This window comes from Pelobates fuscus, chromosome 3 (genome assembly GCF_036172605.1).
Source record: "Pelobates fuscus isolate aPelFus1 chromosome 3, aPelFus1.pri, whole genome shotgun sequence".
Lineage (NCBI taxonomy): Eukaryota > Metazoa > Chordata > Amphibia > Anura > Pelobatidae > Pelobates > Pelobates fuscus.
In genome coordinates, this window is record NC_086319.1 from 6,323,220 (window position 1) to 6,348,727 (window position 25,508).

The 25,508-nt window shown below is 42.3% G+C and overlaps 1 protein-coding gene across 1 annotated transcript in view; it reads left to right on the forward strand.

The window, feature by feature from the left end:
* SPX (spexin hormone) overlaps window positions 1-25,508 on the forward strand; it is a 61,666-nt gene that overhangs the window by 5,390 nt on the left and 30,768 nt on the right. The window contains exons 2-4 of the mRNA XM_063445036.1: window positions 15,309-15,389; window positions 15,956-16,013; window positions 21,534-21,596. Coding sequence (XP_063301106.1) covers window positions 15,309-15,389; window positions 15,956-16,013; window positions 21,534-21,596 — 202 coding nt within the window. The remainder of the gene's footprint in view (window positions 1-15,308; window positions 15,390-15,955; window positions 16,014-21,533; window positions 21,597-25,508) is intronic.

Sequence of the window (25,508 nt, forward strand, 5' to 3'; positions counted from 1 at the left end):
TTAGTTACCATGTAATATTCTGTAATATTATATATATATTGTACTGTTGGCTACCATGTAATATTCTGTAATATTATATATATTGTACTATTAGTTACCATGTAATATTCAGTAATATTATATATATTGTACTATTAGTTACCATGTAATATTCAGTAATATTATATATATTGTACTATTAGTTACCATGTAATATTCAGTAATATTATATATATTGTACTATTAGTTACCATGTAATATTCAGTAATATTATATATATTGTACTATTAGTTACCATGTAATATTCAGTAATATTACATATATTGTACTATTAGTTACCATGTAATATTCAGTAATATTACATATATTGTACTATTAGTTACCATGTAATATTCAGTAATATTACATATATTGTACTATTAGTTACCATGTAATATTCTGTAATATTATATATATATTGTACTGTTGGCTACCATGTAATATCCTGTGATTTTATATAGTTTACTGTCAGTTACAATATATTCAGGTTTATAACAGTGTGTATAAAATATAATGTATATTTTACTAGTTTTATAACACTCAATTTACAATAAAATCTATATTTTCTAACTTTCACATTTGTGTGTATAGATTATAATGTATATTTTGTTAGGTATACAGCACTGTGTATATAATATAATGTAGATTTTGTTAGCGATATATAACACGGGATGTGGAAAATAATGTATATTCTGAGGTTTAGAGCACTGGATGTGGAATATAATGTACATTTTGTTAGGTTTACAGTACTGGGTATAGAATATAATGCACATTTTGTTAGGTATACAGTACTGGGTATAGAATAGAATGTATATTTTGTTAGGTATATAGTATTGGGAATAGAATATAATGTTTATTGTGTTAGGTATACAGCACTGGGTATAGAATATAATGTATATTTTGTTAGGTTTATAGCACTGGATGCAGAATATAATGTATATATTGTTAGGTTGATAGCATTGGGTATATAATATAATGTATATTTTGTTAGGTTTATAGCACTGGGTATATAATATAATGTACATTTCGTTAGTTATATTGCAATGGATATATAATATAATATATATTTTGTTAGGTATACAGCACTGGGTATAGAATATAATGTATATTTTGTTAGATATATAACACGGGATGTGGAATATATTGTATATTCTGAAGTTTAGACCACTGGATGTGGAATATAATTACATATTGTTAGGTTTACAGTACTGGATACAGAATATAATCTAAATGTTAGGTATATAGCACTGGATGTGAATATAATGTGTATTGTGTTAGTTATATAGCACTGGATGCAGAATATACTCTTTATGTTGTTATGTTTATAGTACTGGATGTGGAATATAACGTATATTTTGTTAGGTATTCAGTACTTGGTATAGAATATAACGTATATTTTGTTAGTGATATAGCACTGGGTATAGAATATAATGTATATTTTGTTAGGTTTATAGCATTGGGTATATAATATAATGTACATTTCGTTAGTTATATAGCAATGGATATAGAATATAATGTATATTTTTTTAGGTATACAGCACTAGGTATAGAATATAATGTATATTTTGTTAGAGATATATAACACGGGATGTGGAATATAATGTGTATTTTGTTAGTTATATAGCACTGGGTATAGAATATAATGCATTTTTTTGTTAGGTTTATAGCACTGGTTGTGGAATATAATGTGTATTTGTTCAGATAAACAGTACTGGTTGTAGAATTTAATGTATATTGTTAGGTATATAGCACTGGATGCTTAATATAATGTATATTTTGTTAGGTTTATAGCACTGGATGCTGAATATAATGTATATTTTGTTAGGTTTATAGCACTGGATGCTGAATATAATGTATATTTTGTTAGGTTTATAGCACTGGATGCTGAATATAATGTGTATGTGGACTTATTTGTATGCAAGACTGAGTTGGTTCAACTATTTGGGGTTCCTGAACAGACTAAACACATAGACATTTAGGTATACAGTACTGGGTGTAGAATTTAATGCATATTGTGTTAGGTATATAGCACTGGATATAGAATATAATGTATATTTTGTTAGGTTTATATCACTGGATGCAGAATATAATGTATATTTTGTTAGGTTTATAGCATTGGGTATATACTATAATGTACATTTTGTTAGTTATATATCACTGGGTGTAGAATGTAATGCATATTGTGTTAGGTATATAGCACTGGGTATAGAATATAATGTATATTTTGTTATTTAGATATTACTGAATGCGAAATATAATGTTTATTTTGTTAGGTGTATACAATGTGTATTTTGTTAAGTATATAGCACTGGATGTGGAATATAATGTGTATTTTGTTAGTTTATAGCACTAGGTGTATAATATAAGTTATATTTTGTTATGTGTATAGCACTGGGTATAGAGGATAATGTATGTTTTATTAGGTATATAGTATTAGATAAAGAAGATAACGTTTATTTTGTTAGGTATATTGTATTGGGTATAGAATATTATGTTCATTTTGTTAGTTATATAGCACTGAGTGTAGAATATAATGTGTATTTGTTTAGGTAAACAGTACTGGGTGTAGAATTTAATGTATATTTTGTTAGTTATGTAGTACTGGGCACAGAATATAATGCATATTTTGTAAGGTTTATAGCACTGGATGCAGAAAATAATATATATTTTGTTAGATATATAGCCCTGGATGCAGAATATAATATATATGTTAGGTTTAAAGCACTGGGTATAGAATATAATGTCTATTTTGTTCGTTATATAGCACTGGGTATAGAATATAATGTATATTTTGTTAGGTTTATAGCATTGGGTATATAATATAATGTACATTTCGTTAGTTATATAGCAATGGATATAGAATATAATGTATATTTTTTTAGGTATACAGCACTAGGTATAGAATATAATGTATATTTTGTTAGAGATATATAACACGGGATGTGGAATATAATGTGTATTTTGTTAGTTATATAGCACTGGGTATAGAATATAATGCATTTTTTGTTAGGTTTATAGCACTGGTTGTGGAATATAATGTGTATTTGTTCAGATAAACAGTACTGGTTGTAGAATTTAATGTATATTGTTAGGTATATAGCACTGGATGCTGAATATAATGTATATTTTGTTAGGTTTATAGCACTGGATGCTGAATATAATGTATATTTTGTTAGGTTTATAGCACTGGATGCTGAATATAATGTATATTTTGTTAGGTTTATAGCACTGGATGCTGAATATAATGTGTATGTGGACTTATTTGTATGCAAGACTGAGTTGGTTCAACTATTTGGGGTTCCTGAACAGACTAAAGACATAGACATTTAGGTATACAGTACTGGGTGTAGAATTTAATGCATATTGTGTTAGGTATATAGCACTGGGTATAGAATATAATGTATATTTTGCTATTTAGATATTACTGAATGCGAAATATAATGTTTATTTTGTTAGGTGTATACAATGTGTATTTTGTTAAGTATATAGCACTGGATGTGGAATATAATGTGTATTTTGTTAGTTTATAGCACTAGGTGTATAATATAAGTTATATTTTGTTATGTGTATAGCACTGGGTATAGAGGATAATGTATGTTTTGTTAGGTTTATAGCACTTGATGTAGCATATAATTTACATTTTATTAGGTATATAGCACTGGATTCGGGATATAATGTTTATTTTGTTAGGTATATAGCACTGGGTATAGAATGTAATGTATATTTTGTTTTGTTTATAGCACTGGGTATAGAATGTAATGTATATTCAGAGGTTTATAGTACAGGATGTAGAATATAATGTATATTTTGTTAGGTATGTAGTATTGGATAAAGTCAGAATAGAATGCATATTGTGTTAGGTATGTAGCATTGGGTATAGCATATTATGTATATCTTGTTAGTTATATATCACTGGGTGTAGAATGTAATGCATATTGTGTTAGGTAAATAGCACTGGGTATAGAATATAATGTATATTTTGTTATTTAGATATTACTGAATGCGAAATATAATGTTTATTTTGTTAGGTGTATACAATGTGTATTTTGTTAAGTATATAGCACTGGATGTGGAATATAATGTATATTTTGTTAGTTTATAGCACTAGGTGTATAATATAAGTTATATTTTGTTATGTGTATAGCACTGGGTATAGAGGATAATGTATGTTTTATTAGGTATATAGTATTAGATAAAGAAGATAACGTTTATTTTGTTAGGTATATTGTATTGGGTATAGAATATTATGTTCATTTTGTTAGTTATATAGCACTGAGTGTAGAATATAATGTGTATTTGTTTAGGTAAACAGTACTGGGTGTAGAATTTAATGTATATTTTGTTAGTTATGTAGTACTGGGCACAGAATATAATGCATATTTTGTAAGGTTTATAGCACTGGATGCAGAAAATAATATATATTTTGTTAGATATATAGCCCTGGATGCAGAATATAATATATATGTTAGGTTTAAAGCACTGGGTATAGAATATAATGTCTATTTTGTTCGTTATATAGCACTGGGTATAGAATATAATGTATATTTTGTTAGGTATATAGTATTGGATAAAGAATCTAATGTTTGTTTTGTTAGTTATATAGCACTGGGTATAGAATATAATGTGTATTTGTTTAGGTAAACAGTACTGGGTGTAGAATTTAATGTATATTTTGTTAGTTATATAGCACTGGGCGCAGAAAATAATATATATGTTGTTAGGTTTATTGCACTGGGTATAGAATATAATGTATATTTTGTTAGGTTTATTGCACTGGGTATAGAATATAATGTATATTCAGAGGTTTATAGCACTGGATTCTGAATATAATGTAAATGTTGTTAGGTTTATAGCACTGGGTATAGAATATAATGTATATCTTGTTAGCTATCTAGCTCTGGATGTAGAATATAATGAATATGTTGTTAGGTAAATAGCACTTGTTATAGAATATAATGTATATTTTGTTAGGTATATAGCACTGGATTCTGAATACAATGTGTGTTTTTTGAGATTTATAGCACTGGCTGCATAACATAATGAATTTCTTGTTAGGTAAATAGCACTGGATGTAGAATATAATGTATATCTTGTTAGTTATATAGCACTGGATGCTGAATGTATATTCAGAGGTTTATAGCACTGGATGCTGAATATAATATAAATGTTGTTAGGTTTATAGCACTGGGTATAGAATATAATTCTACATTGTTAGGTATATAGCACTTGTTATAAAATATAATGTATATTTTGTTAGGTATATAGCAATAGATTCACAATATAATGTGTATTTTGTTAGGTTTATAGACTGGATGCATAACATAATGAATATCTTGGTAGGTAAATAGCACTTGTTATAGATTATAAAGTGTATTTTGTTTGGTATATAGCATTGGGTATAGAATATAATGTATATTTTGTTAGTTATATGGTACTCTATGTGGAATATAATGTATATTTTTGTTAGATATATAGCACTGGGTATTTATTTATTTATAAAATATTTTACCAGGAAAGATACATTGAGATTTCTCTAGTTTTCAAGTATGTCCTGGGTCCACAAATCATTGCATTGTTACAGTTAGGGTACAATAAAATACAAAAACAATATTAATACACAATATATACAAAATTTAACATAGAACAGGTAGGAAATATATAATCAACCATGACAGGTGCATTCTGTTTTGAAGTATGTAGAGAGGGATCTCTTAAAGGACTTTAGGCTTGGAGAAGATTTTAAAGTGTGTGGGAGGTCGTTCCATAATTGCGGCGCTCTGTAGGAGAAGGAGGATCGGGCTGCTTTCCTTTTGTATTGAGGTAGACTAAATAAAGTGTTGGTACTGGATCGGAGGTTATAGGAGGTGGGAACAGCCGGGGAAAGCATTCTGCTCAGGGAGGGTGGGAGCTTCCCAGAAATGCTCTTAAACACAAGGCTGGAAAGCTGAAGGGTGCGTCTGGATTCCAACGACAGACAGTTTAGTTCTTTTAGCATGTCACAATGGTGGGTCCTCTAATTACATTGTAGCACAAATCGGCAGAACGAGTTATACAATGTATTCAGTTTATTAAGGTGGGTTTGCGGTGCAGTTGCATATACTACATCCCCATAATCAATGATTGGCATCAGCATTTGCTGTACAATCTTTTCCTTTACTGTAGGGCTTAGGCAGGATTTGTTTCTGTACAGGGTGTATGACAAGCATATGACAAGGGTGACAGGGTGTATGACAAGCATAGCAATCCCTTGTAGCAGATTCCCCCAATAAGAGACGACACTTCGTTTGTCGAATGGCGGCCACTTCGACTACTTCGGCACTTTGGCTGCATCCGAAGTGCCAATTTAAAGCTGCAGAACTGCTCCAATACAATTTAAAGGGGCAGCAAGTCTTTTAAAATCCAATCTGCTAAAATAGTCTTTAACAGGCAATATCTTCCAGGGGCCATAGTCTTAAAGGGGCATTGTTCCGAAAAGTCACAGCATGTCCCCAGATGGTTCTTAAAGGGCCAGCAGCAGCATAATAAAATACAATATGCCCACATCTGTTATCTCAAGGGCCAAACCTCCCAGGGACCATAATCACATGGCAAGAGGCTGGCAAGAGCTCCTCTCCAGGCACAATTGGCGGGGCTGGTTCCGCCACATTTCTCCCCTTTACCCACCAGACTAACAGGGTATCTGACCTACTGCCGGTCAGTGCCCTGGTTAGTCCAGCAACCCACCCACAAAACAGAATCCGCAGTATAACCCACCCACGAAAATTGGTTACTACACCTGGAGAAGTGGGTCGCTTGTCCAGGTCCAGGAGCTCCACCTCGGCTCTGGGTACTAGCACTCTGGATCGGTGGGTTGCTGGGTGGGCAGAGACCAGCGGTACTCTGATAGTCTCCCCTTTGGGGATGATTCTTAAAGGGCCAGCAGCAGCATAATAAAATATAATATGCCCAAATCTGTTATCTCAAGGGCCAAACCTCCCAGGGACCATAATCACATGGCAAGAGGCTGGCAAGCAGTCCTCTCCAGGCACAAGTGGCGGGGCTGGTTCCGCCACACAGGGCACCTAGTTTTGGATAAAGTTTAGATGCAAGCTTTTCTATGTGCAGGCCAAAAGATAGATTGGGGTCTATATAGCACTGGATGTGGAATATAATGTATATTTTGTTAGGTATAGAATATAATGTATATTTTGTTAGGTATAGAATATAATGTATATTTTGTTAGGTTTATAGCACTGGGTATAGAATATAATGTATATCTTGTTAGTTATATAGCCCTGGATGTGGAATATAATGTTTACTTTGTTAGTTTCATAGCACTGGGTATATAATATAATGTATATTATGTTAGGTATATAGCACTGGGTATAGAATATAATGTATATTTTGTTAGGTTTATAGCACTGGATTCATAATATAATGTATATCTTGTTAGGTAAATAGCACTTGTTATATAATATAATATATATTTTGTTAGTTATATAGCCCTGGATGTGGAATATAATGTTTATTTTGTTAGGTATGGAGCACTGGATGCAGAAAATAATCACATATTGTTAGGTTTACAGTACTGGATATAGAATATAATCACATATTGTTAGGTTTACAGTACTGGTGTCAGGATCCCGCGGGCGGCTGCAAGGGGAGGCTGCAGTCCGATCGCGGCACTCACCCTCCAGCCGTCCGCGGTCCCCTTCTCCACGTGGGTTCGGCGAGCGGCATCCCTCCAGCCTCGGATGCCGCCCGCGTCTTCCTCCACACCCCCCAGCGGCAGCATGCCTGACGCTGCACGCTGGAAGACTGTCCAAGATATGTCACGCCGGGGTCAGTCACCTGACCCGGCATTAAAGGCACAGTGCCTCAGTCACAGTGGGAGGTTTAGATATCTCCCACGTGTGATTGTTAATTCTGATTGGAAATTATCCAATCAGAATTAACCTGTTGGTTTAAATACTTACCTTTCCTGTTCCTCCCTGCCCTGTTGTGGTCTTTGCTTTATAGTATTGATTCTGAACGTGTGATTTCTGGTTACGTACTCTCTGGCTTGTTATACTGACTTTGTGACTTTCTCCTACTCTTTGACCTCGGCTTGTTTCTCGTTATTCTGTTTTCTGGTTCCCCTTACTCGGCTTGTCTCCTGACTATTCTGTGTGTGCTTAGCCCGGCCACTCTAAGGACCGGTACTGCACACTTTCTGTGTGTGTGTCTGTGTGTATGTTAGCGTGTTGGGTTCCCCGAATCGTGACATTACAACAGGGCCATAATGGCACTTGCTGACATACCACAGCTCCTAGTTAATCAGGAGGCTAGAATGGATGGCTTGGACCACCGTATGGATCAGTTTGCTCCAGCTTTGCAGACCATACTGGCTCGTACTGCACACCAGCAGCCTGCCGTCCAGGAGGCGGTTGCTGCTGTGTCCGAACCCATTGCCACTCCGGTACCCGTTCCTGCTCATATAGTCCATATGACACCGCCACAGCGCTATAGTGGTGACCCAGCTTTGTGTCGTGGTTTCCTCAATCAAATTGACATCCATTTGGTAATGAATCCACGTTCCTATCCCACTGACAGAACTAAAATTGCCTTTTTGATAAACCACTTGTCAGGGAGAGCTTTAGCATGGGCTAATCCCATGTGGGAGAATGCTTCCCCAATGTCCTTTGCAGACTTTTTGACCGCATTCAAACGCACATTTGATCAACCCGGTAGGGTTGCTTCTGCTGGCAAAGCTCTGCTTAGGGTCCGACAGGTTAACAGATCTGTAGCGGATTACACTATCGAATTCCGCACTCTAGCAGCTGAGGTGGTTTGGAATAATGATGCCCTCGTTACAGCCTTTCAGGAGGGTTTGGCTGCTTACATCCTGGACGAAATAGCGTCCAGGGAATTGCCTGTCCTTCTGGATGATCTTATAGATTATATCATCCGTATTGATAATCGTATTAGAGAGAGATGTAGTCAGAGGCGTATGTATACTCAGATGTTACCTGCTTTACCCAGTACTGCGTTACTGGCATTACCCCCTTCTAGCCAACCTCCTCCTGAAACCTTGCAATTGGGTGTTACTGGGTTAACTGAGGTAGAAAAATCATACCGAAGAAGGGAAGGGTTATGCCTTTACTGTGGGAAAAGGGGACATCTTCTAAGAACCTGCCCTGAATTGCGGGGAAAACTGCAGCACCCAAGGCCGATAGAGGGGTCGACCTCGGGTGTTATGTCGATTACCCCTCACGTCCCCTTTACTAGACCGTTTATTACGGTTACCCTTTTTGTTGGTAATACTACCATTATTACCAAAGCCTTGATAGATTCAGGGGCTGCTGACAATCTTATGGATGAGAGTTTTGCTAAAACCGCATCTTTGACTCTGATCCAAAAGGTCACTCCCTTGGCTGTGGAGGCCATAGACGGTAGACCACTGGAGAAACCTCTGGTGACCCATGAGACCAAAGAACTGGTTATGTCTGTGGGTGCCTTGCACAAGGAAAGATTGTCCTTTCAAATAATCAACTCCCCTACAGCCTCTGTCGTTTTGGGCTTTCCCTGGTTGGTTAAACACAATCCGATGATTGATTGGGGTTGTTTGGAGATTCTCTCCTGGGGGAAATCTTGTCAAAGGGAATGTATGACTCGTGTTTGTCCTGTTGGCTTGCTTAATGTACCCACAGCCAAGCCACTTTCTGTTTATGTTCCTCCTGTGTATGCAGACCTAGCTAAGGTGTTTGAAAAAAGGGAGGCAGATAAACTACCCCCGCACCGTGAATATGATTGTGCCATAAACCTCTTACCTGGTACTATGCCGCCTAGGGGTAAGGTATACCCTCTTTCTGAAAAAGAGAACCAGGTAATGGAGGAGTACATACAGGAAGCCTTATGTAAAGGTTTTATCAGAAGGTCCTCCTCTCCGGCTGGGGCTGGTTTCTTTTTCGTTGCCAAAAAGGAGGGTGATCTACGGCCTTGTATAGACTACAGAGGCCTGAACAATATAACGATTAAAAACGCCTACCCTATTCCCCTCATTACGGAGTTGTTTGACCGGGTCAAAGGTTCTAAGTACTTCACTAAATTAGACCTCAGGGGGGCTTATAACCTTGTTCGTATAAAGGAGAATGATGAGTGGAAAACAGCATTCAATACACGTAGCGGACATTACGAGTATCTAGTCATGCCTTTTGGACTGTGTAATGCTCCCGCTGTGTTTCAGGACCTCATAAACGATGTCCTCAGGGATCTATTACATGTCTGTGCCGTGGTGTACCTTGACGACATCCTTGTATATTCCCCTGATTTGCAGACACATCATAATCATGTTAGGAAGGTGCTTAAAAGGTTATTACAGAACGGACTTTATTGTAAATTAGAAAAATGTTTGTTCGATCAGACCTCGGTGCAATTTCTAGGATATATAATTTCCGAACAGGGTTTCAGTATGGATCCTGCTAAATTAGAAGCCATACTATCCTGGCCGCTTCCCCAAGGTCTTAAGGCTATCCAGCGTTTTATAGGATTTGCCAACTATTACAGGAAATTTATAAGAAACTTTTCACCACTTATCTCCCCTATAACGAAGCTGACTAAGAAAGGTCTACACCCTAGGGTTTGGACTCCTGAAGCCCTTAAGGCCTTCGACACTCTCAAGAAGGCATTTGCCTCTGCTCCAGTACTACGCCACCCTGATCCTTCTCTTCCCTTTGTTATGGAAGTGGACGCTTCTGAATCAGGCGTGGGAGCAGTACTGTCACAGAGGTCAACGTATGACGAACCCCTCCATCCCTGTTGCTACTTTTCTAAAAGGTTATCTGATCCGGAAAAGAATTACGATGTTGGGAACAGGGAACTATTAGCTATTGTGTTAGCTTTTAAGGAATGGAGGTACTTATTAGAGGGTTCTAGACACAAAGTTATGGTTATAACAGATCATAAGAACCTCTCCTATATAGCTGATGCTAGAAGGTTGTCCGCCCGGCAGGCTAGATGGTCTCTATTTCTTTCACGCTTCCAATACGTGATTACCTATAGACCTGGTTGCCGTAATGCCAAAGCTGACGCTATCTCTCGACAGTATGAACCTCTAGAATCTGTTAACCCGACCCCTGAACCTATTGTACCTGCGTCTCAGATAATAGCTGCTACCCGTTTGGTTGTTTCGTCTCTTGTTCTTGATAATATTAAGACATACCAAACCCAAGCACCCCCTGAGACGCCTGTTGGCAGACTATACGTTAAAGTGAATGACAGAAAGAAGTTATTAACTTTATTTCACACCGCCAAAACTGCTGGTCATCCGGGGGTTACCAAGACGTATAAGGGCCTCCTTCAACAGTTCTGGTGGCCTTCACTCAAGCGAGACGTAGTGGATTTTGTGCAGGCTTGTCGGGTCTGTACGCAGTGTAAGTCCCCTAATGTGAGACCCCAGGGTCTCCTGATGCCTCTATCGATTCCCAAGAAACCATGGACCCACTTATCCATGGATTTTATTGTAGACCTTCCTCCTTCCGATGGTCAGACAGTGATATTAACTGTGACGGATAGGTTCTCTAAAATGGCGCACTTTATTCCGCTTAAGAAACTGCCTTCTGCGATTCAGCTTGCTCAGGTGTTTGCCAAGGAAGTGTTCCGCTTGCATGGGGTACCTGAGGATATTGTATCTGACAGGGGTCCTCAATTCGTCTCTCGGTTTTGGAGGGGTTTTTGTGCTGAGATGGGGGTCTCCTTGTCGTTTACTTCCTCCTATCACCCGCAATCTAATGGTGCAGCCGAACGTGCTAATCAGTCTGTGGAATTGTATTTGCGCTGCTTCACTAATGCGCACCAGGATGACTGGTCTCGCCTCCTTCCGTGGGCTGAATTTGCCAGGAATACGGTGTCTCATTCGTCTACTGGCTTAAGTCCTTTTGAGGTTGCTTATGGGTTTCGGCCTTCCGTCCTTCCCGGTGCGTTCTCCGACAAGGGAATGCCCGCTTTGGACCAGCACCTCGCCTCTTTGCGGAAGATGTGGGATCAGGTCCATGTTGCGCTGTCCCGTTCAGCGGCTGTTCAGAAGAAGTTTGCTGATCGCCATAGGGGTGCGGCCCCTTCCTATGTTCCGGGTGATAGGGTATGGTTGTCCTCTAGGAACCTCCGCCTCAAGGTTCCCTCGATGAAGTTCGCTCCCAGGTTCCTTGGTCCCTACAAGGTGTTACGTAGGGTTAACCCCGTTTCCTACTCCCTGGACTTGCCCTCTTCCATGCGCATTCCGAACACGTTTCACGTTTCGCTTTTGAAGCCCTTGCTTTGCAACCGGTTCTCTCGTCCCCTCGGGCGGCCTGTTTCCCCTCGCGCTGTCCCCAGTGATGTGTACGAAGTGGCTGCCCTTCTCGACTCTCGTGTTTCTAGGGGTCGGCTGCAATATCTGGTGGATTGGAAGGGGTACGGCCCTGAGGAGCGATCTTGGGTTTCGTGCTCTGATTTGCATGCTCCCTCTTTGGTCCGCTCCTTTCATGCCCGGTTTCCTTTGAAGCCTTCTGCTTCCCGCCCTCTGGGCAGTCTTCGAGGGGGGGGGTAATGTCAGGATCCCGCGGGCGGCTGCAAGGGGAGGCTGCAGTCCGATCGCGGCACTCACCCTCCAGCCGTCCGCGGTCCCCTTCTCCACGTGGGTTCGGCGAGCGGCATCCCTCCAGCCTCGGATGCCGCCCGCGTCTTCCTCCACGCCCCCCAGCGGCAGCATGCATGACGCTGCACGCTGGAAGACTGTCCAAGATATGTCACGCCGGGGTCAGTCACCTGACCCGGCATTAAAGGCACAGTGCCTCAATCACAGTGGGAGGTTTAGATATCTCCCACGTGTGATTGTTAATTCTGATTGGAAATTATCCAATCAGAATTAACCTGTTGGTTTAAATACTTACCTTTCCTATTCCTCCCTGCCCTGTTGTGGTCTTTGCTTTATAGTATTGATTCTGAACGTGTGATTTCTGGTTACGTACTCTCTGGCTTGTTATACTGACTTTGTGACTTTCTCCTACTCTTTGACCTCGGCTTGTTTCTCGTTATTCTGTTTTCTGGTTCCCCTTACTCGGCTTGTCTCCTGACTATTCTGTGTGTGCTTAGCCCGGCCACTCTAAGGACCGGTACTGCACACTTTCTGTGTGTGTGTCTGTGTGTATGTTAGCGTGTTGGGTTCCCCGAATCGTGACAACTGGATATAGAATATAATCACATATTGTTAGGTTTACAGTACTGGATACAGAATAGAATCACATATTGTTAGGTTTACAGTACTGGATATAGAATATAATCACATATTGTTAGGTTTACAGTACTGGATATAGAATATAATCACATATTGTTAGGTTTACAGTACTGGATATAGAATATAATCACATATTGTTAGGTTTACAGTACTGGATACAGAATAGAATCAAATATTGTTAGGTTTACAGTACTGGATATAGAATATAATCACATATTGTTAGGTTTACAGTACTGGATATAGAATATAATCACATATTGTTAGGTTTACAGTACTAGATATAGAATATAATCACATATTGTTAGGTTTACAGTACTGGATACAGAATAGAATCACATATTGTTAGGTTTACAGTACTGGATATAGAATAGAATCACATATTGTTAGGTTTACAGTACTGGATACAGAATAGAATCACATATTGTTAGGTTTACAGCACTGGATACAGAATATAATCACATATTGTTAGGTTTACAGTACTGGATATAGAATATAATCACATATTGTTAGGTTTACAGTACTGGATATAGAATATAATCACATATTGTTAGGTTTACAGTACTGGATATAGAATATAATCACATATTGTTAGGTTTACAGTACTGGATATAGAATATAATCACATATTGTTAGGTTTACAGTACTGGATACAGAATATAATCACATATTGTTAGGTTTACAGTACTGGATACAGAATAGAATCACATATTGTTAGTTTTACAGTACTGGATATAGAATATAATCACATATTGTTAGGTTTACAGCACTGGATACAGAATAGAATCACATATTGTTAGGTTTACAGTACTGGATACAGAATATAATCACATATTGTTAGGTTTACAGTACTGGATACAGAATAGAATCACATACTGTTAGGTTTACAGTACTGGATATAGAATATAATCACATATTGTTAGGTTTACAGTACTGGATATAGAATATAATCACATATTGTTAGGTTTACAGTACTGGATATAGAATATAATCACATATTGTTAGGTTTACAGTACTGGATACAGAATAGAATCACATATTGTTAGGTTTACAGTACTGGATATAGAATATAATCACATATTGTTAGGTTTACAGTACTGGATACAGAATAGAATCACATATTGTTAGGTTTACAGCACTGGATACAGAATATAATCACATATTGTTAGGTTTACAGTACTGGATATAGAATATAATCACATATTGTTAGGTTTACAGTACTGGATATAGAATATAATCACATATGGTTAGGTTTACAGTACTGGATATAGAATATAATCACATATTGTTAGGTTTACACTCAGTACTGGATACAGAATATAATCACATATTGTTAGGTTTACAGTACTGGATACAGAATAGAATCACATATTGTTAGGTTTACAGTACTGGATATAGAATATAATCACATATTGTTAGGTTTACAGCACTGGATACAGAATAGAATCACATATTGTTAGGTTTACAGTACTGGATACAGAATATAATCACATATTGTTAGGTTTACAGCACTGGATATAGAATATAATCACATACTGTTAGGTTTACAGTACTGGATATAGAATATAATCACATATTGTTAGGTTTACAGTACTGGATATAGAATATAATCACATATTGTTAGGTTTACAGTACTGGATATAGAATATAATCACATATTGTTAGGTTTACAGTACTGGATACAGAATAGAATCACATATTGTTAGGTTTACAGTACTGGATACAGAATAGAATCACATATTGTTAGGTTTACAGTACTGGATATAGAATAGAATCACATATTGTTAGGTTTACAGCACTGGATACAGAATAGAATCACATATTGTTAGGTTTACAGTACTGGATATAGAATATAATCACATATTGTTAGGTTTACAGTACTGGATATAGAATATAATCACATATTGTTAGGTTTACAGTACTGGATATAGAATATAATCTATATTTTGAGATTTATAGGAGATAAAGGAGAATTTATTTTTCTATCTCAGTGCTTTGAGATTTCCATCTTGTTTGAGGAAGTTAATAAAATGACCTCCGATCTGTGTTTTCCCATTTGCAGGAATTAAGCTCCTATACGACCTGTATCTTTATCCTGTTACTGGCGGTGTCCATGACCAGCCCCTCGCGGGGAATCTCCCAGGTGAGTAGTTAGATGAATTAATAAATGTATCCAAAATGTATCAGCGTTTCTTATCTGTAATTTAAGGGAGCAGTCTGGGCCCCTAGGAGCTGACTTTGTGTGTGAATAGGGTGTCCTCATTCTAATTTTACAAAAAGGGCAGGTTTCATTAGAAATTTACACTTTTAAAAATTAACCTGGTCACACGCCCTGTCTGCCTGTCTGCCAGACACCCGGTCCTGTTACTTCCTGTTTTTTTCAACTCAGTAGAGGCAGAAACTGCCCAGAGCACCTGCCTTGCAAAGTCTTCTCATTAAACTGCATTGGGAAGTCTGTGATTGGACAGCCACAGAAAATGTGGGCTGGGTTAGAAGGGGACGGTTTGCAATGGCTGCAGACAAGAGATCTATAGCTTTTACAAGCTGGTTTTAGATATAACCACAATGAAAACATTTATTATAAATACATGCATGATTTTATTGGGAGTATATCTACTAAACAGCGATTTATATTATTTTTTTATCATGTGGGCAATTGAGTGTCCCTTTAATGTTTCTTTGTTTGTTGGTATATTTTTTTTTGCATAGAATCACTTCCAGAGAAGGAATTGGACTCCCCAGGCCATGCTTTACTTAAAGGGGGCACGTAAGTGAAATATTTTTTCCTACGTTTAAAATAATCAGAGCAGAAATTCCTTCAGTGACCGTGGTCTACATTGAACTTGTGGCTGTACAGTTGGAATGGCCCACTATATCATGTTGTTAAAGTGCACTGAGTGTGAAAAGTGAGTGTGCACTGCATCAGAGAGTGTGAATACTTAGCACTGTACATCACTGAATGTGAATCCCAGCACACTGCATCAGAGTGTGTGAAACCCAGCGCACTGCGTCAGAGTGTGTGAAACCCAGCACACTGCATCAGAGTGTGTGAAACCCAGCGCACTGCGTCAGAGTGTGTGAAACCCAGCGCACTGCGTCAGAGTGTGTGAAACCCAGCGCACTGCGTCAGAGTGTGTGAAACCCAGCGCACTGCGTCAGAGTGTGTGAAACCCAGCGCACTGCGTCAGAGTGTGTGAATACTCAGCGTACTGTGTCAGTGAGTGTGAATCCCAGCACACTGCATCAGAGAGTGTGAATACTCAGCGTACTGTGTCAGTGAGTGTGAATCCCAGCACACTGCATCAGAGAGTGTGAATACTCAGCGCACTGCGTCAGAGTGTGTGAAACCCAGCGCACTGCATCAGAGTGTGAAACCCAGCGCACTGCGTCAGAGTGTGAAACCCAGCGCACTGCGTCAGAGTGTGTGAAACCCAGCGCACTGCGTCAGAGTGTGTGAAACCCAGCGCACTGCGTCAGAGTGTGTGAAACCCAGCGCACTGCGTCAGAGTGTGTGAATACTCAGCGTACTGTGTCAGTGAGTGTGAATCCCAGCACACTGCATCAGAGAGTGTGAATACTCAGCGTACTGTGTCAGTGAGTGTGAATCCCATCACACTGCATCAGAGAGTGTGAATACTCAGCGCACTGCGTCAGAGTGTGTGAAACCCAGCGCACTGCGTCAGAGTGTGTGAATCCCAGCGCACTGCGTCAGAGTGTGTGAAACCCAGCGCACTGCGTCAGAGTGTGAAACCCAGCGCACTGCGTCAGAGTGTGAAACCCAGCGCACTGCGTCAGAGTGTGTGAAACCCAGCGCACTGCGTCAGAGTGTGTGAAACCCGGCGCACTGCGTCAGAGTGTGTGAAACCCAGCGCACTGCGTCAGAGTGTGAAACCCAGCGCACTGCGTCAGAGTGTGTGAAACCCAGTGCACTGCGTCAGAGTGTGTGAATCCCAGCGCACTGCGTCAGAGTGTGTGAAACCCAGCGCACTGCGTCAGAGAGTGTGAAACCCAGCGCACTGCGTCAGAGTGTGTGAAACCCAGCGCACTGCGTCAGTGTGAAACCCAGCGCACTGCGTCAGAGTGTGAAACCCAGCGCACTGCATCAGAGAGTGTGAAACCCAGCGCACTGCGTCAGAGTGTGAAACCCAGCGCACTGCGTCAGAGTGTGAAACCCAGCGCACTGCGTCAGAGTGTGAAACCCAGCGCACTGCGTCAGAGTGTGTGAAACCCAGCGCACTGCGTCAGAGTGTGAAGCCCAGCGCACTGCGTCAGAGTGTGTGAAACCCAACGCACTGCGTCAGAGTGTGTGAAACCCAGCGCACTGCGTCAGAGTGTGTGAAACCCGGCGCACTGTGTCAGAGTGTGTGAAACCCGGCGCACTGCGTCAGAGTGTGTAAAACCCGGCGCACTGCGTCAGAGTGTGTGAAACCCGGCGCACTATGTCAGAGTGTGTGAAACCCAGCGCACTGCGTCAGAGTGTGTGAAACCCAGCGCACTGCGTCAGAGTGTGAAACCCAGCGCACTGCGTCAGAGTGTGTGAAACCCAGCGCACTGCGTCAGAGTGTGTGAAACCCAGCGCACTGCGTCAGAGTGTGTGACACCCGGCGCCCTGCGTCAGAGTGTGTGAAACCTGGCGCACTGCGTCAGAGTGTGTGAAACCCGGCGCACTGCGTCAGAGTGTGTGAAACCCAGCGCACTGCGTCAGAGTGTGTGAAACCCAGCGCACTGCGTCAGAGTGTGTGAAACCCAGCGCACTGCGTCAGAGTGTGTGAAACCCAGCGCACTGCGTCAGAGTGTGTGAAACCCAGCACACTGCGCCAGAGTGTGAAACCCAGCGCACTGCGTCAGAGTGTGTGAAACCCAACGCACTGCGTCAGAGAGTGAAACCCAGTGCACTGCGTCCGAGTGTGTGAAACCCAGCGCACTGCGTCAGAGTGTGTGAAATCCAGCGCACTGCGTCAGAGAGTGAAACCCAGCGCACTGCGTCCGAGTGTGTGAAACCCAGCGCACTGCGTCAGAGTGTGTGAAACCCAGCGCACTGCGTCAGAGTGTGAAACCCAGCGCACTGCGTCAGAGTGTGAAACCCAGCGCACTGCGTCAGAGTGTGTGAAACCCAGCGCACTGCGTCAGAGAGTGTGAATACTTAGCACTGTACGTCACTGAATGTGAACCCCAGTGCACTGCGTCAGAGTGTGTGAATCCCAGCGCACTGCGTCAGAGTGTGTGAAACCCAGCGCACTGCGTCAGAGTGTGTGAAACCCAGCGCACTGCGTCAGAGTGTGTGAAACCCGGCGCACTGCGTCAGAGTGTGTGAAACCCGGCGCACTGCGTCAGAGTGTGTAAAACCCGGCGCACTGCATCAGAGTGTGTGAAACCTGGCGCACTATGTCAGAGTATGTGAAACCCAGCGCACTGCGTCAGAGTGTGAAACCCAGCGCACTGCGTCAGAGTGTGTGAAACCCAGCGCACTGCGTCAGAGTGTGTGAAACCCAGCGCACTGCGTCAGAGTGTGTGAAACCCGGCGCACTGCGTCAGAGTGTGTGAAACCCGGCGCACTGCGTCAGAGTGTGTAAAACCCGGCGCACTGCGTCAGAGTGTGTGAAACCCGGCGCACTATGTCAGAGTGTGTGAAACCCAGCGCACTGCGTCAGAGTGTGTGAAACCCAGCGCACTACGTCAGAGTGTGAAACCCAGCGCACTGCGTCAGAGTGTGTGAAACCCAGCGCACTGCGTCAGAGTGTGTGAAACCCAGCGCACTGCGTCAGAGTGTGTGAAACCCGGCGCACTGCGTCAGAGTGTGTGAAACCTGGCGCACTGCGTCAGAGTGTGTGAAACCCGGCGCACTGCGTCAGAGTGTGTGAAACCCAGCGCACTGCGTCAGAGAGTGAATCCCAGCGCACTGCGTCAGAGTGTGTGAAACCCAACGCACTGCGTCAGTGTGTGAAACCCAGCGCACTGCGTCAGAGTGTGTGAAACCCAGCGCACTGCGTCAGAGTGTGTGAAACCCGGCGCACTGCGTCAGAGTGTGTGAAACCTGGCGCACTGCGTCAGAGTGTGTGAAACCCGGCGCACTGCGTCAGAGTGTGTGAAACCCAGCGCACTGCGTCAGAGAGTGAAACCCAGCGCACTGCGTCAGAGTGTGTGAAACCCAACGCACTGCGTCAGTGTGTGAAACCCAGCGCACTGCGTCAGAGAGTGAAACCCAGCGCACTGAGTCAGAGTGTGTGAAACCCAGCGCACTGCGTCAGAGTGTGTGAAACCCAGCGCACTGCGTCAGAGTGTGGGAAACCCAGCGCACTGCGTCAGAGTGTGAAACCCAGCGCACTGCGTCAGAGTGTGTGAAACCCAGCGCACTGCGTCAGAGTGTGTGAAACCCAGCGCACTGCGTCAGAGTGTGTGAAACCCAGCACACTGCGCCAGAGTGTGAAACCCAGCGCACTGCGTCAGAGTGTGTGAAACCCAACGCACTGCGTCAGAGAGTGAAACCCAGTGCACTGCGTCCGAGTGTGTGAAACCCAGCGCACTGCGTCAGAGTGTGTGAAATCCAGCGCACTGCGTCAGAGAGTGAAACCCAGCGCACTGCGTCCGAGTGTGTGAAACCCAGCGCACTGCGTCAGAGTGTGTGAAACCCAGCGCACTGCGTCAGAGTGTGAAACCCAGCGCACTGCGTCAGAGTGTGAAACCCAGCGCACTGCGTCAGAGTGTGTGAAACCCAGCGCACTGCGTCAGAGAGTGTGAATACTTAGCACTGTACGTCACTGAATATGAACCCCAGTGCACTGCGTCAGAGTGTGTGAATCCCAGCGCACTGCGTCAGAGTGTGTGAAACCCAGCGCACTGCGTCAGAGTGTGTGAAACCCAGCGCACTGCGTCAGAGTGTGTGAAACCCGGCGCACTGCGTCAGAGTGTGTGAAACCCGGCGCACTGCGTCAGAGTGTGTAAAACCCGGCGCACTGCATCAGAGTGTGTGAAACCTGGCGCACTATGTCAGAGTATGTGAAACCCAGCGCACTGCGTCAGAGTGTGTGAAACCCAGCGCACTGCGTCAGAGTGTGAAACCCAGCGCACTGCGTCAGAGTGTGTGAAACCCAGCGCACTGCGTCAGAGTGTGTGAAACCCAGCGCACTGCGTCAGAGTGTGTGAAACCCGGCGCACTGCGTCAGAGTGTGTGAAACCCGGCGCACTGCGTCAGAGTGTGTAAAACCCGGCGCACTGCGTCAGAGTGTGTGAAATCCGGCGCACTATGTCAGAGTGTGTGAAACCCAGCGCACTGCGTCAGAGTGTGTGAAACCCAGCGCACTACGTCAGAGTGTGAAACCCAGCGCACTGCGTCAGAGTGTGTGAAACCCAGCGCACTGCGTCAGAGTGTGTGAAACCCAGCGCACTGCGTCAGAGTGTGTGAAACCCGGCGCACTGCGTCAGAGTGTGTGAAACCTGGCGCACTGCGTCAGAGTGTGTGAAACCCGGCGCACTGCGTCAGAGTGTGTGAAACCCGGCGCACTGCGTCAGAGTGTGTGAAACCCAGCGCACTGCGTCAGAGAGTGAAACCCAGCGCACTGCGTCAGAGTGTGTGAAACCCAACGCACTGCGTCAGTGTGTGAAACCCAGCGCACTGCGTCAGAGAGTGAAACCCAGCGCACTGCGTCAGAGTGTGTGAAACCCAGCGCACTGCGTCAGAGTGTGTGAAACCCAGCGCACTGCGTCAGAGTGTGTGAAACCCAGCGCACTGCGTCAGAGTGTGAAACCCAGCGCACTGCGTCAGAGTGTGTGAAACCCAGCGCACTGCGTCAGAGTGTGAAACCCAGCGCACTGCGTCAGAGTGTGTGAAACCCAGCGCACTGCGTCAGAGTGTGTGAAACCCAGCGCACTGCGTCAGAGTGTGTGAAACCCAGCGCACTGCGTCAGAGTGTGTGAAACCCAGCGCACTGCGTCAGAGAGTGAAACCCAGCGCACTGCGTCAGAGTGTGTGAAACCCAGCGCACTGCGTCAGAGTGTGTGAAACCCAGCGCACTGCGTCAGAGTGTGTGAAACCCAGGTGGATCCTACATAAACACGACACAAACTGCACAAAAAGCAGGAAATAAAATTTTTAATGAATGTTATTATTTTATTATTTATACAGTGCCAGCAGATTCCGTAGCGCTGTACAATGGTTTATATTGCAAGCAAATTAAATTCTGCAGTTTTACTATAAAAATTAAGTTACATTGTTTCTATATCGTGGCCTGTGATAGACTGTAATAACTGCAATGAATTAATTAACAGATCCAATTACTTTCTATTTTAGAAGGCCGAAGGTTTATCTCTGACGAGAGTCAAAGGAAAGACCTTTATGACAGACTGCAGTTCGGTGAGTTCCATTAAACGTTTCGACGTGCCCGGACAGTGACTGGCGAGTTTTCTCCTGAATAATTGATAGATTTTTCTTTGAATGTCAGAGAACATTTAACAGAACTGTGCAGACGTTGCTGATGTTATCCCAAAAACAGACCATAGACCTTACATTTCTAAAGTACTACGCGCAAAGGACAGCCACTGATAGGCCGAGAGTGTCAGCGGACGCTCTAAGCTTACCTCTGGTGCTCCAACAAACGCTTCCAAATTTGTGAGGACTAGGAGGACAGGAAGCTGGACTCATGCCTAGGGGACTCTTTTTAAGTGTTAAACTGTCAGAAGAAGGTAAGACCGTGCAAGTGAACTCCAGGCACCACAATCACTTCAGTGACAGGAAGTGGTTTTTCTCCATTAACAATACAGTTTCTTGTAAATAATTAAACCAATCAATCAACGTGACTTGAATATGAATATGACGCCCCTTACCCCACGCATTTCTCCTTCAGCAGTGATAACGAGTGAAAGCCCAATCTTACAGTAAGTCCTTCATCTCTATATTATGTCCCCGGCTCTCTACTCCTGAACTGATACCAATTTTATTAATACTTCAATAAAAACTAAAAGTTCATCTCAATCGAAATACGTGTCATGTGGACTTTAATAGAGCAGATTTTTGCAAAGAGATAAAAAAATGCAGTTCTCAGACCTAAGCTGATACAATCTGTCTTCAGGGCTCAGTTTTTGGATTTTCAACAAACGGGATGAAAGAATGTGATTTCATTTCAGATCAAATACAGAAAGATAGAAGTTAGCATTCATTCTATACAGTTGCAAGAAAAAGTATGTGAACCCTTTGGAATGATATGGATTCCTGCACAAATTGGTCATACAATGTGATCTTATCATCATCTAAGTCACAACAATAGACAATCACAGTCTTTGCAAGCAATAACTTCAACTAAACGTTTACTGTAGTTGCAGATCAGACATGCACAACGGTCAGGACTCGGAGTAATTCTTGACCATTCCTCTTTACAGAACTGTTTCAGTTCAGCAATATTCTTGGGATGTCTGGTGCGAATCGCTTTCTTGAGGTCATGCCATAGCATATCAATTGGGTTGAGGTCAGGACTCTGACTGGGCCACTTCAGAAGGCGTATGTTACGACACTCACCACCAGATAGATGAAGCTGCCGTTTAGTAAATAATCCCCTTTCCTAGAAATGCAGGTTCTGTACAGCCGACCGTCAAACTCCCGAATGGAGGATACGTGAACGTGGCAACTCCCGACCATCAAATCAGCGGAACTCCTTTCACAGCTAGAAATAACGAAAACGCTGTCCCCATAATAATCTCCCCCACAAACAAGACCAAGCTCCGTTGTGAGGGTCAAACAGGAATGTGTTTAGTGGGGGTTATGCAGGTCTCCCACAAGGTGGACACTCCCCTAGGGGACCTTGTGGAAGACTGTAACACATATTGGACAGTAGCCAATCGCAGTGGCTTCAGTATAAGCCCTCCCCATCTTACCCATAAATCCTTCTTCTCTATCCCGGAGATAATTGGGAAGAAACCTAATTATCTCCAAGGATAGAGGCAAATCGCCATTTTAAACATAATAAGAAAAATACATTAAAATACATAAATGAGGAAATACCAAATAAATATGGTTCGTATAACGTATCCCCAGATAGTCTGGATCTGAGGGTATATTCCTACCGAATAGCGCTCAGATCCGATGTACATAGTTCAATCACCATGGAGCCAAAGTCTCTCACAAGTCTTTCGGTATACGATTGACTCCATGGGATGGCTATCTGGGTGAAGTCCACATGTACGTTACAAAACTCCCGAACTGACTGGCGTTCGTATGCCTCGACGAAATAGAAGGCGGGCGGCAGCTTCCAGCGGTGTTCGGTAGATAAAGTGTCCGTTTTTAGTTCCATAGGATCAACACCAAACACCGCTAATATTCCTCGTGTCCCAAAATGGCCGCCGCCTCGTGGTCGGCATACGAACGACGACCACCCGTACGGATGGAATGGAGAGGTGTCTGCGGTTAACCACAACATTCTAATTGGGGCCAAGAGGTTAACCAGCAGCACACTCCTCTCCTGGGTGGCCGTCCGTTCGGTAGTTTCAATCAGTATTCCGGAACCACACGAACAGGGGCATACGGACAGGAAATCCAACTAAATAAGGGCAAACAGACGAATCAGCATTACTAGTCTGTACAGATGGATCTGTCACAGCGTATTTTCTTCTGTTTAAGCCATTCTGTTGTTGATTTACTTCTATGCTTTGGGTCATTGTCCTGTTGCAACACCCATCTTCTGTTGAGCTTCAGCTGGTAGACAGATGGCCTTAAGTTCCCCTGCAAAATGTCTTGATAAACTTGGAAATTCATTTTTCCTTCGATGATAGCAAACCATGCAGGCCCTGATGCAGCAAAGCAGCCCCAAACCATGATGCCCCCACCATCATACTTCACAGTTGGGATGAGGTTTTGATGTTGGTGTGCTGTGCCTCTTTTTCGCCACACATAGTGTTGTGTGTTTCTTCCAAACAACTCAACTTTGGTTTCATCTGTCCACAGAATATTTTGCCAGTACTGCTGTGGAACATCCAGGTGCTTTTATGCAAACTGTAAATGTGCAGCAATGTTTTGTTTGGACAGCAGTGGCTTCCTCTGTGGTATCCTCCCATGAAATCCATTCTTGTTTAGTGTTTTACATATTGTAGATTCGCTAACAGGGATGTTAGCATTTGCCAGTGACTTTTGTAAGTCTTTAGCTGACACTCTAGGATTCTTCTTCACCTCATTGAGGTGAGCAGGGGTCACCTCAATGAGTTATCTTTACAGGACGGCCACTCCTAGGGAGAGTAGCAGCAGTGCTGAACTTTCTCCATTTATAGACAATTTGTCTTACCGTGGACTGATGAACAGCAAGGCTTTTGGAGATACTTTTATAACCCTTTCCAGCTTTATGCAAGTCAACAATTCTTAATCGTAGGTCTTCTGAGAGCTCTTTTGTGCGAGGCATCATTCATATCAGGCAATGCTTCTTGTGAAAAGCAAACCCAGAACTGGTGTGTGTTTTTTATAGGGCAGGGCAGCTGTAACCAACACCTCCAATCTCATCTCATTGATTGGACTCCAGTTGGCTGACATCTCACTCCAATTAGCTCTTGGGATGTCATTAGTCTAGGGGTTCACATACTTTTTCCACCTGCACTGTTTACGTGGTGTGTTCAATAAAAACATGGCAACATTTCATTATTTGTGTGTTATTAGTTTAACCCCTTAAGGACACATGACATGTGTGATATGTCATGATTCCCTTTTATTCCAGAAGTTTGGTCCTTAAGGGGTTAAGCAGACTGTGATTGTCTATTGTTGTGACTTAGATGATGATCAGATCACATTTAATGACCAATTTGTGCAGCAATCCATATCATTCCAAAGGGTTCACATACTTTTTCTTGCAACTGTATATTTCAATAATATTAAAGGAAACTTTAACGTCGTAATACAAACCTGTATTTATAATGTTTAGCTATCTATTTAAGTGTCGCCCCTGTCCCCCCTACTCCAGTGAGAGTTAAAAAACAAATTAAAGAATTACTTAGGAATGTGCAACAAATCACTGCGCCAATCAGCATCTCCTCAAAGAGAATTAAATCAATTTGTCTTTATGGGGAGAATTCAGTGTGTCCATGCAGAGCGCAGAGATGCTGGACGTACGTCCTGCAAAGTACGCAGGCCCACGTCCAGGAAGTACCTCTAGTGACAATCGGAGGTGGAGTTACAAAGTCTCTGAAAATGCAGCGTTTACCCTGCAGAGAATGCAGGGACCGACCTTAGAGGTTCTGGGGATTAGTGTCCTCTTAAATATTTTCACTGAATCTGGGTAACAATTAACGTGAA